Source organism: Passer domesticus, chromosome 12 (assembly GCF_036417665.1).
Source record: "Passer domesticus isolate bPasDom1 chromosome 12, bPasDom1.hap1, whole genome shotgun sequence".
Lineage (NCBI taxonomy): Eukaryota > Metazoa > Chordata > Aves > Passeriformes > Passeridae > Passer > Passer domesticus.
Window position 1 is genome coordinate 15,641,155 of NC_087485.1, and position 12,943 is coordinate 15,654,097.

General features: G+C 40.6%; 1 protein-coding gene across 4 annotated transcripts in view; it reads right to left on the reverse strand.

Annotated features, from left to right (window-relative positions):
* ANKRD27 (ankyrin repeat domain 27) overlaps positions 1-12,943 on the reverse strand; it is a 55,281-nt gene that overhangs the window by 26,862 nt on the left and 15,476 nt on the right. For all 4 annotated transcript variants that reach the window (XM_064386726.1, XM_064386724.1, XM_064386725.1 and 1 more), the window contains exons 2-11: positions 6,382-6,512; positions 5,343-5,453; positions 4,538-4,694; positions 2,859-3,013; positions 2,492-2,551; positions 2,345-2,398; positions 2,195-2,260; positions 2,040-2,116; positions 1,575-1,696; positions 595-673 (exon numbers count right to left, since the gene is read on the reverse strand). In XM_064386726.1, the coding sequence (XP_064242796.1) occupies positions 595-673; positions 1,575-1,696; positions 2,040-2,116; positions 2,195-2,260; positions 2,345-2,398; positions 2,492-2,551; positions 2,859-3,013; positions 4,538-4,694; positions 5,343-5,453; positions 6,382-6,483 (983 nt within the window). In that variant the 5' untranslated portion in view covers positions 6,484-6,512. The remainder of the gene's footprint in view (positions 1-594; positions 674-1,574; positions 1,697-2,039; positions 2,117-2,194; positions 2,261-2,344; positions 2,399-2,491; positions 2,552-2,858; positions 3,014-4,537; positions 4,695-5,342; positions 5,454-6,381; positions 6,513-12,943) is intronic.

A 12,943-nucleotide genomic window follows, 5' to 3' on the forward strand; every position in this document is an offset into this window, starting at 1 on the left:
AAGGACAATAATGGGAGATCAACATCTTTCAAGTGAGAGAAGCAATGTTTCCAGCACCATAAGCACCACAGTGATAGCTACAAGTTAAAGGCCAATGCTGATCTCAGAGATCCATGATAGAACAGCACAGAGAACCAGTTCAGGTACAGCTGGAAGGTTTAGATAGACTTTTACTGAAAATGAGGAGACAATAGCACAAGCTAGCAGGAAGTAATTAAACATTCACATCTACTTTCTCTGTAAGAAACACACCAGATCTTGAAATGCATAAAGGTGTCACAGCTCCCAACACAGATGAGAGAGAACCACTCTGTGAAGGCTGTATTGACACACTGATTGGCTTGAGAGATGGCCTCCCACTACAACTTTTTTCTAGGCTGAGGATCAAAACAAAAGGCACATTCCTGATAGCTCCTCCATTTAGTTACACATATAACACATCTTTGCTATTTGTCCTATAAAACATCTTCTGCATTTCAACAGGACCTTACACTTCCAGTAAGTTATTACTGTATGTTCAGAAACATTTGTCCCTACAGCAGCACTATACAAGATGGTAGGAAGGAGTTCTGTATAGCTAAAACAGTTACATACCAGTTTGGGATTTCTGTTTTTACAAGCAAATACAGCAAAACAGAGAGAAGATCATCTGCACACATGGTTTCCACGTTAACTAAAAACAAGAATTCACATTTGGCATTAGTCATGTCATGGTTCAAATCAAGAGCAATAATTCTATAAAGTTCTGCCTCTTAAGACTGAGGGCCAGCTCTACTAGTACAGAATGCATGGAGAGCCCAGAGCAGGCCTCCAAATGTTCTCAATCTCTCACTGAAGCAGACTGCCAGGAGCCAACACACAGATGCAGTTTGTGCAGCACACACTGCAATATTTGACTAGCATCCCTCCCTTCCCACACAGCAAGGGCCAGAGCTTTAGCTCAAGATTTCTGAAATTCTTGAGGGCAAAGACTACACTCAAAGCTGATACATTTTTCCATAACCCAGCAGTCTTCCTAGGGAAGAGATGAAGCAGGGAAAGCGTAACTTCACTGTGCTACTCTCTTTGTAGAAGAGATTGCAGAAGTATCTTCTCTTTTCAAGCTAGATAAAGTGCCAGGTTAAGAGGACTGTGCTTTTGTATCACAGAATCATGTCTGCAATCCACAGCAGCACATTTGTTTAGCCCCACCCATCTTTTGCATTTTGTAAAAGATGCATCTCAAGAGTCTCAATTTCAAGTTGTCAAGGGAAGCATGGACAACTACACAATAATGATCCAGCAGCAATCTCCAGTGTTTAAAATGGATCACCCTCAGTGTCCTGGCAGATGTGAGCTTCCCACAAGTCCAAGCTAAAACATACACAAGCTAACCCAGTACCCCACCTGAGCCCACAGGAACCAGTGCTGACACATCTGCCTCACTGCCCTTCCCTTCTGCCTTGTTCAGAGACCTTAGATACCCCAGCTCAACTGGGTTTGATCCCCAAGAGATATCCAAACAGTTGTTTATATACTGAAGTGCTCTGTGTGTGCTGGTGAAGTTTAAAATTATGAACTGACTAATTACTGACCTCTTTGGCTTGGAGACTGCATGATAATTTGTACAACTTTACGCAGACAAAGCAGCTTCTGTTGAGGGGAAGTGCATTTGTTCAACTGCCCCAGCTCTCGCTTTGCACGTGGTATATTAAAACTACAAAATAATTAGAGAGGAATGATTAGCATACAGAGTTGCTCTGCAGGATGTCCAAAGCTTTAACTTATTCAGAGCTGAAATGAAGAATGGTTCCAAAATACTCCCACTTCTACTCCAAGTGCACCCGCATTTCTGTATCCTGTATATGGCTTAAAAATAGAAAAGTAATCAATGCACAGAGTGTCCTCATATGACACTTGCAAGGCTTTGATGTTACATCTCAAATGAAAGTGTAAAAAAACTTGCTAGTGCCTGAAGGAAAACATTTTTTTGGCTGGCATGATCCTATTTAAGACAGGATCTCAGTGACTCTTCAAGAATCCACAGTCATGTCTCTCACCTGAACTCAGGCTTCACTCCAATGTCCTTTTGCTGCAGGTCTTGAAGGCTCCTTGTGATTTTATTAAAATCAGCATCCTAATTAATAGAAAAGCAACAGGTTTTTTAAATGCCTTAGAAGAACATCACTAGTATGGAGCAATCAAAGAAACTTACCTCACTCGCCTCAATCGTCCCCACATATTTGAAGACTAGGTCATAAATAGCATGATGGATATACATCTGTAGAAAAAAAAAGTATTTTAGGCATGAAAGGGAAAATTAAAAACAGCTTGCTAATTATTTTCCTTCATTTCAGATGCTTACTTCAACTGCTTGTTTGATCAGATTCATCTGCTCTTCTTGCTTTGCAAGCATCTTCTAGAAAAGCAAAGCCATAAACAGCAAGAGAAAGTCAGATAATTTATTGCCTAAGTAACACTGTACTATGTATTTAGGGGAGTAAGTCTTTACCAGGTGTGAATCTCTCAAAAGATGCTGCAGACATTTGGTATAAAGTGCATTGACAGAATCCTAGGAGAGAGAAAAGACAGTAGCCATCAGGTTCAGGTTAATGGGACTTGGAGGAGCAAAGCCTAAATAAGTAATACACGTCTTCCCTGTCTCAAAAGTGTACAGTATGGTAATAATGGCAATAATAATTGCATTTACTAAATAGTTCAGACAGTGAAATTCTTAAATGTGAATTACCACTTCTCCCTCCTCCCCTTTCACAACTCTAGGCTACTCTGACACAGAAAAGCTCAGTAAGCCAAAGATAACAGCACCAGTGAAGCTAATTATATTTAGCAAATTAGACACCAGGAAGGAAGATACTGACTATGTAGTGGCGGAGGCTTTTCCTTTCGTGTTCCTTAAATGTTCTATAGAAAGATCCTATGTATTTATCAAATCTCTCACAGTGCCTTCCCAAGAACTCTCTAGCATCTTCAATGTTTTTAAGAGAATAGGAGTTTGATGAAGCTGTAGATTCACCTAAAATAAAAGCCAAGAATTAACACATAGGCTTAATACATGTATGCATGGTAAAATACATTTTGTCCCTACATATATAGCCAGCTTGTGTACACTGAAACATGAATTCAGCTCACTGCACCTTTAACTAGAGATATTGCCTTTAATTAAAACAATTTACTGAGTCACATTTGAGCAGGCTCCCCTGCTTTTCATGTCAAGTGTTTATTTGGAATAGCTAAAACAGATTCCACTTATTTTTTACATTGGGATCATTTATTACCACATGCACTCAGCTTATGAGTTGTGTAAGTCAAGCTTGAAAGTAGAAGAAAAGCACATTACAGTGTTGACAGAGTGACCATGCAGGAAGTCAGGGTGCTTTAAGTGAGCTGCAAAAATCCCATCGTGGACTTTTACATAAGCTATTCTTTATTTAGACAAGCTTTCTCTGAATGGGAGAGAAAAGTTACATGGAGCAACATTAAAGCAAATCCACTTTTTTTCTGAATAAGACAACTGAATCCCTCACTCAGGAATCATGCTCTTTTTCAAAAAATTCTTTCTAGGCAAATCTTTCATCTCCAGTCAAAGGCAGCCAGCTAATAAGAGGCTTAAATAATTCTTTTCAAATTACTTCTGAAATTAGAAACTCCTTCACTTCTGAAAGACTTATATTACTATATTAAGTAATGGCTATAAAGAATATCACAAGAACAATTTTGAGATATATATTAACACTTACAGAATTTATGGCAATATGAATGGCAGCTGGGTTGATTGTTTTGGGTTTTTTAAAAGCCTTCCATACTTTCCTCACAGTACTACTTTCACACTACCCTAGTACTACTTCCCTTTGCATTCACTTTTTTCAAATATTCTTATTTATTTAGGAAGACTCATGTTTTTACTTCAGAAAAAGCTGAAGCTTCTAAGCTTCTTAAGCAGCTTCTGTTCTTAATTAGTCAACATAGATTGTTATACAAGTTCACAAGGACATGCTGCTCACATTCACAGTATTGACAGCAGTCTTGAAAACAGTCTCACAGCCTCAAGGAGCATTTTCAGTGCAGGACAAAAATTGAGACATTCAACTTCATAAGCTGGGCCACCATCAGGAGGCTGCCACCTAACTGTGCCACACAACCTCTATCCCCCTAGAAAGTGATCATGAAAGAATTTACCTCTCCAGTTATTTGTGCATCCACCTTGCATCTCAAGACACACAGGATCACATCTAGGATTAAATCCCTTTTCTAAGCAGTCAGCACTAAATTGAGCACAGCTAAGAAAAATCATGCTGGATTAAGTATTCCACAGATAATTCTTAATTCTACAGGACTTATGCCCAAGTCTCAGCACTAGTTTTGCTGGGAGCACTTGGTATATCTCTGCAACAGCACACCAACATCTGGCCCAGCAAGCTCATAAATGCCAAGGACTTTTAACCAAGCCAACACTTTCCAGAATGAACACATTTATTAAGCACAGACATTAACTTGCTCACTGTGCAAAAGCAGCCACCAAACTGACATCAATACATACTTGAGCTCTCTGTTTTTTCCAATGGATGAGCTATGCACAGTATACTAAAGCTTTCTTCTTTTTCATTGTAAAAGGTTTCCTCAAAGAGAACAGGTACTGAGAGAGTGTAATTAAAACCAGCTCCTAGAATGATGAGGTTTCCTTGTATGAAGATCTCCTGAAACAACACAGAGCAGATGAGGTGTGAAACTGCCAGAAAAAAAAAAAAAAAGATCTCTTTGGCTTCTGCCTCACATAGCCATATTTCCAAGAAGGACAAGAGAAACTTGCAAGGAAGAATGTGAAATTTCTCCAATTTGGCTTTTTCGTGCTGTGTTGACACTGAAACAAAGGCTCCTTCACTGGGCAGTGGCTGGCTGAGCCTTGCTTACAAGTCTACTGCTGGACGAAGTGGCTGTAAAAGAGGTTTCAGACAACCACCACGGTCTTGTTTTCAGATTTTAGAGCACTTTTAGTAGCAAGGAAATTTTAAAATCCCAACAGCTTAAGATCAGTACTTAACCCCAGCCTCAAAAATACCCCGCACCTTGTGTGTATTTCTCACACCTGGTTTTCTTTTCCCAGCAGCTCCAGTGAGGACATCTGGAACAGGAAAATCCTGATGGCAGCCTGCAAACTATCCCTAGTGCAAGCTGTGTGCCCAAGTTCTCTGACTGTACTGCAAACTTACAAATGAAAAACCTGGGATCCTCTGCAGTGTCAGCCCTGCTTGCCTTGTCTGTAACCATTAGTTCACACAGCCAGCCAGCAGTGAATCACTTACTGGAGTGTCCCCAAGCTACATTCAGATATCAAACAGAAATACCTTTCCATTTAAGGTTTGAAAATTTTCTTCCAGAGGCTTCAGAACATAAGATTCAAACTGGCAGGATGAAAGACTGTTGCTTGAAAGGCTTCCTTTGCATGGAACTAGCACCTAAAAAAAGTTAAATCATGTTTAAGAGAGAAATGCTGAGTATTGCCAGCTATACATCAGTACCTTTTGTCCTTAAGAGGCAAGCAATTAAATCAGGCTTTTAAATACTTACAGTAAACATACAAGAACCGTAGGTGCTTTTATTTTTAAAAAAAGGAGAGGTTATCACTAGACAAGCAGTCTGATAATTAACCCAGAAATTTCACTTAGTAACTTATCTGAAAAAAGGCTGACATGCAACTGAAGCAAACAATACTAAGGGAAGTAAATTAAATCTTCAGTTACTTAGCACCAGTCACAAATAACTTCAAATGGCAACAGATGACCTAAAATTAAGCAGGTAATAAAAAAGTGAAGCATATATTCAGACTCAAAAATCCATCAGAAATAAAAACATCTAACAAATATCTTGGGTTTAGGCTAAGAGATTGGCAATTTGGGGCAAATTCTTAATTAGAAAGAAACAAATTGTATCATCAGGTGACAATAACCTCCATGTTTAATGGAGTTAATTGTGAATGAAAATTAATTGCAAAATACTCAGATTAGTAAATATTAAGGACTGGAGTTTTTATTCCAGGTCAGTTTAATAGCATTATTTTGCTATGTAAAATGCTGTCAAATGAGTAACTGCTTGTCCACCAGGCATCGAAACTTGTGAGAGAATTTGTAACATCAGTTCATAGAAAATAAAGTAAGTTTCCTGTAGGGTTCAGAAACAACATCAACCTTAGCTTTTTACTATCTTGCAAAATATAAAAAGGTCCATATTAGTAGATAATGTGCAACTTGAACTAAAAATTGTTCTGCTTCATTTCCAAGTTTTGTAGGCTTCAAATAATCTTTACATGTTTCATAGCACATATGATATAAATTCAAATCACTACTACTTACTAAGCAGCTTTTAAATACACTTTTTCATACTTACAATACCATGGAGTTCTGCAACTTTGCTGCATAGATCAGGACGTCGCTTCTGAATGGCCAAATAAAAGGGATTTTTCAAGATATCTTCATCATACATAGCCATATGGACTTCAGATATTCCAAGGAGATGTTCTAAAATACATATGGAGAATGGCTGATGTATCATACATGGTATCTGTTAAAACATAATATTTGGGAATACCTAGGGGCACTCTGATTCTTTTTGTACAAAAGGATAAAGCAGTTTCATGCTTTATCCTTTTGTACAAAGCAAAAGGATAAAGCATGAAATACCCTGAGATAAGCAGCCAATGGCATTGCTTAACTACTATTAGAAGTTATTCACACAGAATATTTTTCATGATTATACATTTCCATCACAGTTATCCTCCATGTCTCTTTAGGCCTTCCAGGTACTGGAGTCTAACTGTGAATATCAGAGAGGAGCAGTTAAGATCAAAATTATTACCACTTTGATATACAAACTAACTTCTCCTGCTGAGATCTAAAGCCAAGAGACAAGTTAACAGCCTGCTCACAGCAGATTCTACTGCACCACGGGACATTGATGCCTTTGCACTGTGCTCATGTAAGTCGTAACACTCACCTGTATAAGGATTACTCACACACCCCAATGAGACACCCAGACAGTGTAACAGAATCCCTCATGTAAGGCAATCCTCAACTTTCCAGGGAAAGTTAGAGAGGTACAACAAGGAGATATGAATATCCATGCCATAATTAAAAAGCCACCATGAAATTTATCATAATTTGCAGTCATCTCTACTCCTATGAAAAGAGTCTCAGTGATTTGAGGTCAGGTTGCTAAGTAACATTTGGCTAAACAGAGCAAAAGAGCAACTGGAGAGTGAAAATCCAACCTGTAAACATTGGAAATGCTGTCACTAGGTGTCACAGTGCCCTGGAGAAGATGATCCCCCTAAGGAATCAGACTTTCACCTGCTGGCTTCCTCAATTCCAATTCTCTGTAACACATCATACACAAGGGCAGGAAAAACCCTAACAGATCCTGGAATAACTTCAGATTTTTTTAACAAGAATTGAGATTAACAGGCATACAACTGCTTAAATAACAAGCTTATTCTAGCTTTCCAGTCGTGCAGGTTTCCTTAGCAATCAACAGAAGTTGCATGATTTCCTCATGCAATTCCAGCTGTACATAGCCAGAAAGGGTAAGCACAGCTAGAGACTTCAATTTGAGCACACCACCCTCACACAGTCAGGATCCCCTCGTTTCCTCCAATGCAGAATTATTCCTAGCACATCATTTGCTTAGTGTGAGCTCACTGTATGGCAGCTGAAGGGGGTGGAAAAACATAACCCAATTCCCATGGATTCCATGTAGATAGCCCTTGAGTTTCAGCCTGCTAACTGAGCTGGGCTCTGGTCCTTCCCCTGACCAGGCACAAGCAGAGTTGGCCCCAAGACCAACCATGTCCTGGGCTCATCCCCCTGCATGGGCAGCAGGTCAGGGAGGGCAATCTGTCCCCCTGCCCTGCTCAGGTGAGACCCTCCTGCAGAGCTGCCTCCAGACCTGGAGTTCCAGCTCAAGGACATGGAGCTGCTGCAGCAAGTCCAGAGGAGGGGCACAAAGATGCTCCAAGGGCTGGAGCCCCTCTGCTCTGGAGACAGACCAAGAGAGGTGGGGGGTTCAGCCTGCAGAAGAGAAGGCTCCAGGGTGACCTTATTGCACACTCCAGTACCTAAATGGGCTGCAGAGAGACTTCGAACAAGGGCCTGAAGTGACAGCACAAGGGCAAGAGCTTCACACTAAAAGAGGGTGATTTGTATTAAATGTACAGAAGAAACTCTTCCCTGTGAGGGTGCTGAGGCCCTGGCACAGCAGCTGTGGCTGTCCCATCCCTGGAGGGTCCAAGGCCAGGCTGGACAGCTCTGGTAGAAGGTGTCCCTGCCCACAGCCAGGGGTGGAACAAGATGGGCTTTAAGGTCCCTTCCAACCCAGACCAACCAATTCTATAATCTCTGTCCTGCCACAGTGTCTGGGTAAACAGGATGATCACCAGTAATTCCACTGGTTTATGATTACTATAAAGATTTCTTGGCAGGTAGCTGCAATCCAAGTCCAAGCTGTGGGCTCCTTCCTCAGCCAGTGCAGAGGGAAGAGCAGAGGCAGCACAAGCCCTGTGGCAGGTCTGCTGCAGGAACACAGACTGCTGAGCCACACCAAGGGCAGGACAAGTTAGCTACAAAAAACCCTGCCTGCTAAACATCTGGCCTGGCCACAATTCCAGCTAAGTCTTAATGACTGCAGCTTGCAGTCCAAACGTGACTCAGTGACAAATTAGTAAATATAATTAAAAACAATTTAGTGTAAGTCAAGCACCAAGCAGGGCTGTATGTATACACATGTGCAACCTGCAAAATAGTTTGCCACAGAAAGACTTGAGAGTCCCACATGCTTTTTTTTTGATGGTTTTTGATGTTCCTGCCCTCATCACAGCAGATAAACTGACTGAAGCAGAGCCTGAAGTGAGAAAGGCAAAGGAGCCTTGTAAGCAGAATCCAATCCATGGAAAGCAGTGATGTTTATAACTAAGAAATTGTATGAAGCATGTAAGGATTTTTTTCCACACAGGCAGATCAAGCTGTCAGTGAAGGGCATTTTTTCCCACATCTAAGAAGTAGGTCTTAACTGAAGAAAACAGGCTCAGGTAACACATCAGGAACACCTTCCAAAAGGGAAGGTAAGCACATGGTTTACATTGCTTGGCAAAGCTATCAAGTCTCTCATGCTGTAAATCTCCAAGAATGTGTCAGACAAACCTCTACTAGAGGTGACAGTGGACAAAGCAAAGCTGGGAGGGTGGATGACATGGTCTTTTGAGACACTTTCCAAATCAGGTTTTTCATTAATGCAGTTGTCCCACTGAGACACTTTCATCTGCCTTTAGTTTGGTGAATTCATGTATTTGTCCAAGCAGCAGAAGATGAGACTGCTGAGATCCTCCCCAAGACAGCGATGGAGAAGCTGTTAACACACCACATACTGTCAGGGGAAAAAGCATATTGACACAAGGAGGCAACCAAGCATCAGACTGCAGTGCTAAAACTGCAGAGCACAAATGTCTCCAACAGCTTTATTGCCAGTCTTTCAGCCTAACAAATCTTCAAGTCCAAAGACTTCTTCCCATAACGGGAGGGGAAGAGAACACATACCATAAATCCTCCTCATCATCAAAAAAAACTCCAACCAAAATTTAAAGTAACACTTCATTCCCTGGCATAAAAGGTATAAGAAATTTATGTGAGGAGGAGAAACTCCCACAGAAGGCCTGACCTCATTAAGCTTGTCTGACCTCTTAAAACACTACCTATATCTGGGGAAAAAAAAAAAAAAGCAATTGGAGTGCTTTAAGAATCACTACTGATGGACCATCATATGAAGAGCTTGAAATTATAATCTTCAGTTTCCAATTCATGAATTACACACCACAAATGAGCAGTGATGAGCAGCCACAGATTCTTAGTTGCAGCCATAGATTCGTTTACTACAAAACTACTGACAGGGCTGAATCACACTTGGAACTCCAGCAAGGAGTGAAAAGGAGCTGCATTCAAGCATTGAATTGTGGCATTTACGTCACGGTAATACACCTAAGGTGCCACAGATGTGCTCCACCCCAGGAAGGAAGGTAAATTTCTAGTTCACAGGGGTGTTTGTCACCCTCCTTGAGCAGAGCAGATGGGAGCCCTGCACTGCTCCCTGCATGCATCTTCTGCACAGCAGGAAACAACCCCCACTGGCCACATCGGTACTGTTTTGAGAATCACAACTTCATTTCCTTCCCTTTTCCTCTCCCTCACCCCTGCAGCTGTTCAGTGCCTCATTAGGGGTTAGGTATCACATCTGATTAAAATGTGGCTATGAAAAACAACAGGTGGAATACTTATTACCTAAAACAGTCACTGTATTCACTTAGCCCTCCATCACCTTCCCACAGCATTCTCCAGAGAGACAGAAGTGTGGATGTAGAAGCAATTTAAGTCATCAAGAAAAACCAAACCAAAGGAATTTAGTCCACAGATTCAACAGAGTACATTAAAGCTTCCCTCAAGCTCAGGCATTTTTGAGATTAAGTCAATTTCTTTCCACCCCAAAAGTTAAATGCATCTGAAAATACTGGCTAATGCATTCCTATAATTCTAGGAACACATTAGAATTCTCCATTAAGAGTTTGTTGGCAGAACACAACAGCCAGCTTCAACCTAATTTAACTTGGGGGTGACACAGACTTACTCTTCTAGCTGCACCTTGGACAGCTTTAGCTTCACAGTGAAAACAGAAAATGCACAAAACCCTATATACATTACCAGAACTGATTAATGCTTAACAGAATGCTCATTAAGAACTATCATCTATATTCACTATGAAGTTTACCAAAATCTATCATGCTGAGCAGCAAAGCAATACTCAAGCACTAATGTTATATAAAAGGTTTAAATGGAATCACTTCAGTGTATGGCTTCATGCCTGCAAACACAGAAATAGCTCAAATTGCTGGAAGAACAGAAGCTAGCAGGATCAGACAATCTAATAAGCATTATGTTACCATTTAAAAAAGAACTATAATCATAATCTTGCAACAGGCTAATCCTTTCTAGATCAAAAGAAGAGTGATAATTCTAACGATAAAACTATGGTACAAAGGAGAGCTCAAGTGAAACCATGGAACCTAAGCATGCCACCGTTTTCTCTAAAACACTGGAAAAGAGGCCTAATTACCTTTGGTAGTGAAAACAGTTCATAGGAATAAATTCTGACAGTTCATTTTCTCATTGATGGTGTTTTCCTTTAGAGATGGACAAGTGAGGAACCTTTTCCAGAGCTTGCAGATTTCAGTTCCTTTTAAAAAGTACTTTGAAATTTAGACAAACAGCCATGAAAGTGGATGATGTCATTGTATTTGCATTGTTACTTAGCAGCTACCTCCTGTCCACATTCAGTGGTACAACTACTTACTAAAACCTTAGCCTCATCATCTTCTGAACATCCTGCTACATCCCTACTAAATACTAATCAAAGCATGCTGAAAGGAAAACATCTTTCATAACAGCATGAGGGATGGTGTATACAAACACTACATAGTCAATGCTGAGCTGCATCATTTTCTGTGTTTTCACCATGGCATTTTAATAATAATTTAGCAGAACAAAGTAAAAACAGCTACCAAAGCCAGTAAAAATTATTGGCCAAGTTCAGTAACCTCAGCTGTCTCCAGGACAGCAAGTTAGGATGTTACACAGGGATACTAACACCAAGTACCTCAGTGTCCTCTCCACACACATCCAGCTTCAAAGCAACAGAATGCCAAGTTCTCCAAACTTCAACACCAGATCCATTAGCATAGCAAGAAGCATAAATTCACTCCATTTTAGTTTACCAATGTTGTGAAGTTTCATGTGATAACATCAACTTTACTTCAGCTCCCAACAGCTAAAAGAGGAACAACTAAGGCTTAGTAATCCAGTAACCTGGTATTTGCTGAAGTGCTCAAAATAATGAGGGAGGACCAACTCACTACTCAACTAAAAGATTTTTATCTCAGAGTAGCAGATAAATACACATACAAACTTTATCAGAAATGTATTATTCTAGCAACTACACAGCTCCATAAAAAAGGAAAAAAAAAGTAAAAGAAAGCAATTGCTCCCCAGTTCTAAGGGTTTTTTTAACACAAGTGCTTCCCCCACACACCTTAAGAGCACCACTTGTTAGAAGGAACAGCCAAAGGTAAGCATATCTTAGAGCTCTTGACAAGCAAACAGGAATCTAACGGTGGAATTTAAATAGACTCAGGCCAAATATTCAAGTTACCACTCCAGCTCCTGTTTTACAGCACTATTACTCCTTGGATGCTCTGCTTCTGGGCAAAAGTTACAATCTGACCTTTAGCCCTGCATCAGCACTTACCTCAAAGCAAAAACAGAAGATAATTTCTTTTTCTGAGCATTTAAAAACTCTAAAGGATGAGCGTTGAGCACTCTGTGAAAAACACTTGACACTTTCCAGTAGGCCTTGGTCACCATGAAGGAATAAATAAGTAATTCTATTTCTACCCCTTCCAGATTCAGATTCAGCTTGTACTGACTTGTGAAATGGAAATATGCAAGAGTAGCACCTTTGAATTATCACATTATAGAGTGGTGAACTCACATCAGTCAGCTCAAGGCTTACAAACAACCAGTCAAAAACTAAGTTTTGTCATCCCAGAACATCAGCCTGACAGCAATGGAACAGAATCTGGAAAGGAGGGGTCATGAGCACTCCAGGAAGATGCTAATTTCTCGCAGCATTTCCCTTCCAGGCACACATTTCTTTCACTGAAGGGTGAAGAGTTGGCATGGGATCTCCTGCCTTGGGTTTTTCCTCTATCCAACACCTCCCAAGCCTTTTCTAAGCCGGGCAGCTCTGGCCTTGCTACCACTGCTCCACGTCCTTGGATGGGCATCTCCCAGAGCCTGCAGCAGTACTGAGCACACAGGGCTGTACCAGATCCTTGTGCAGCTTCTCACGAGCCCCA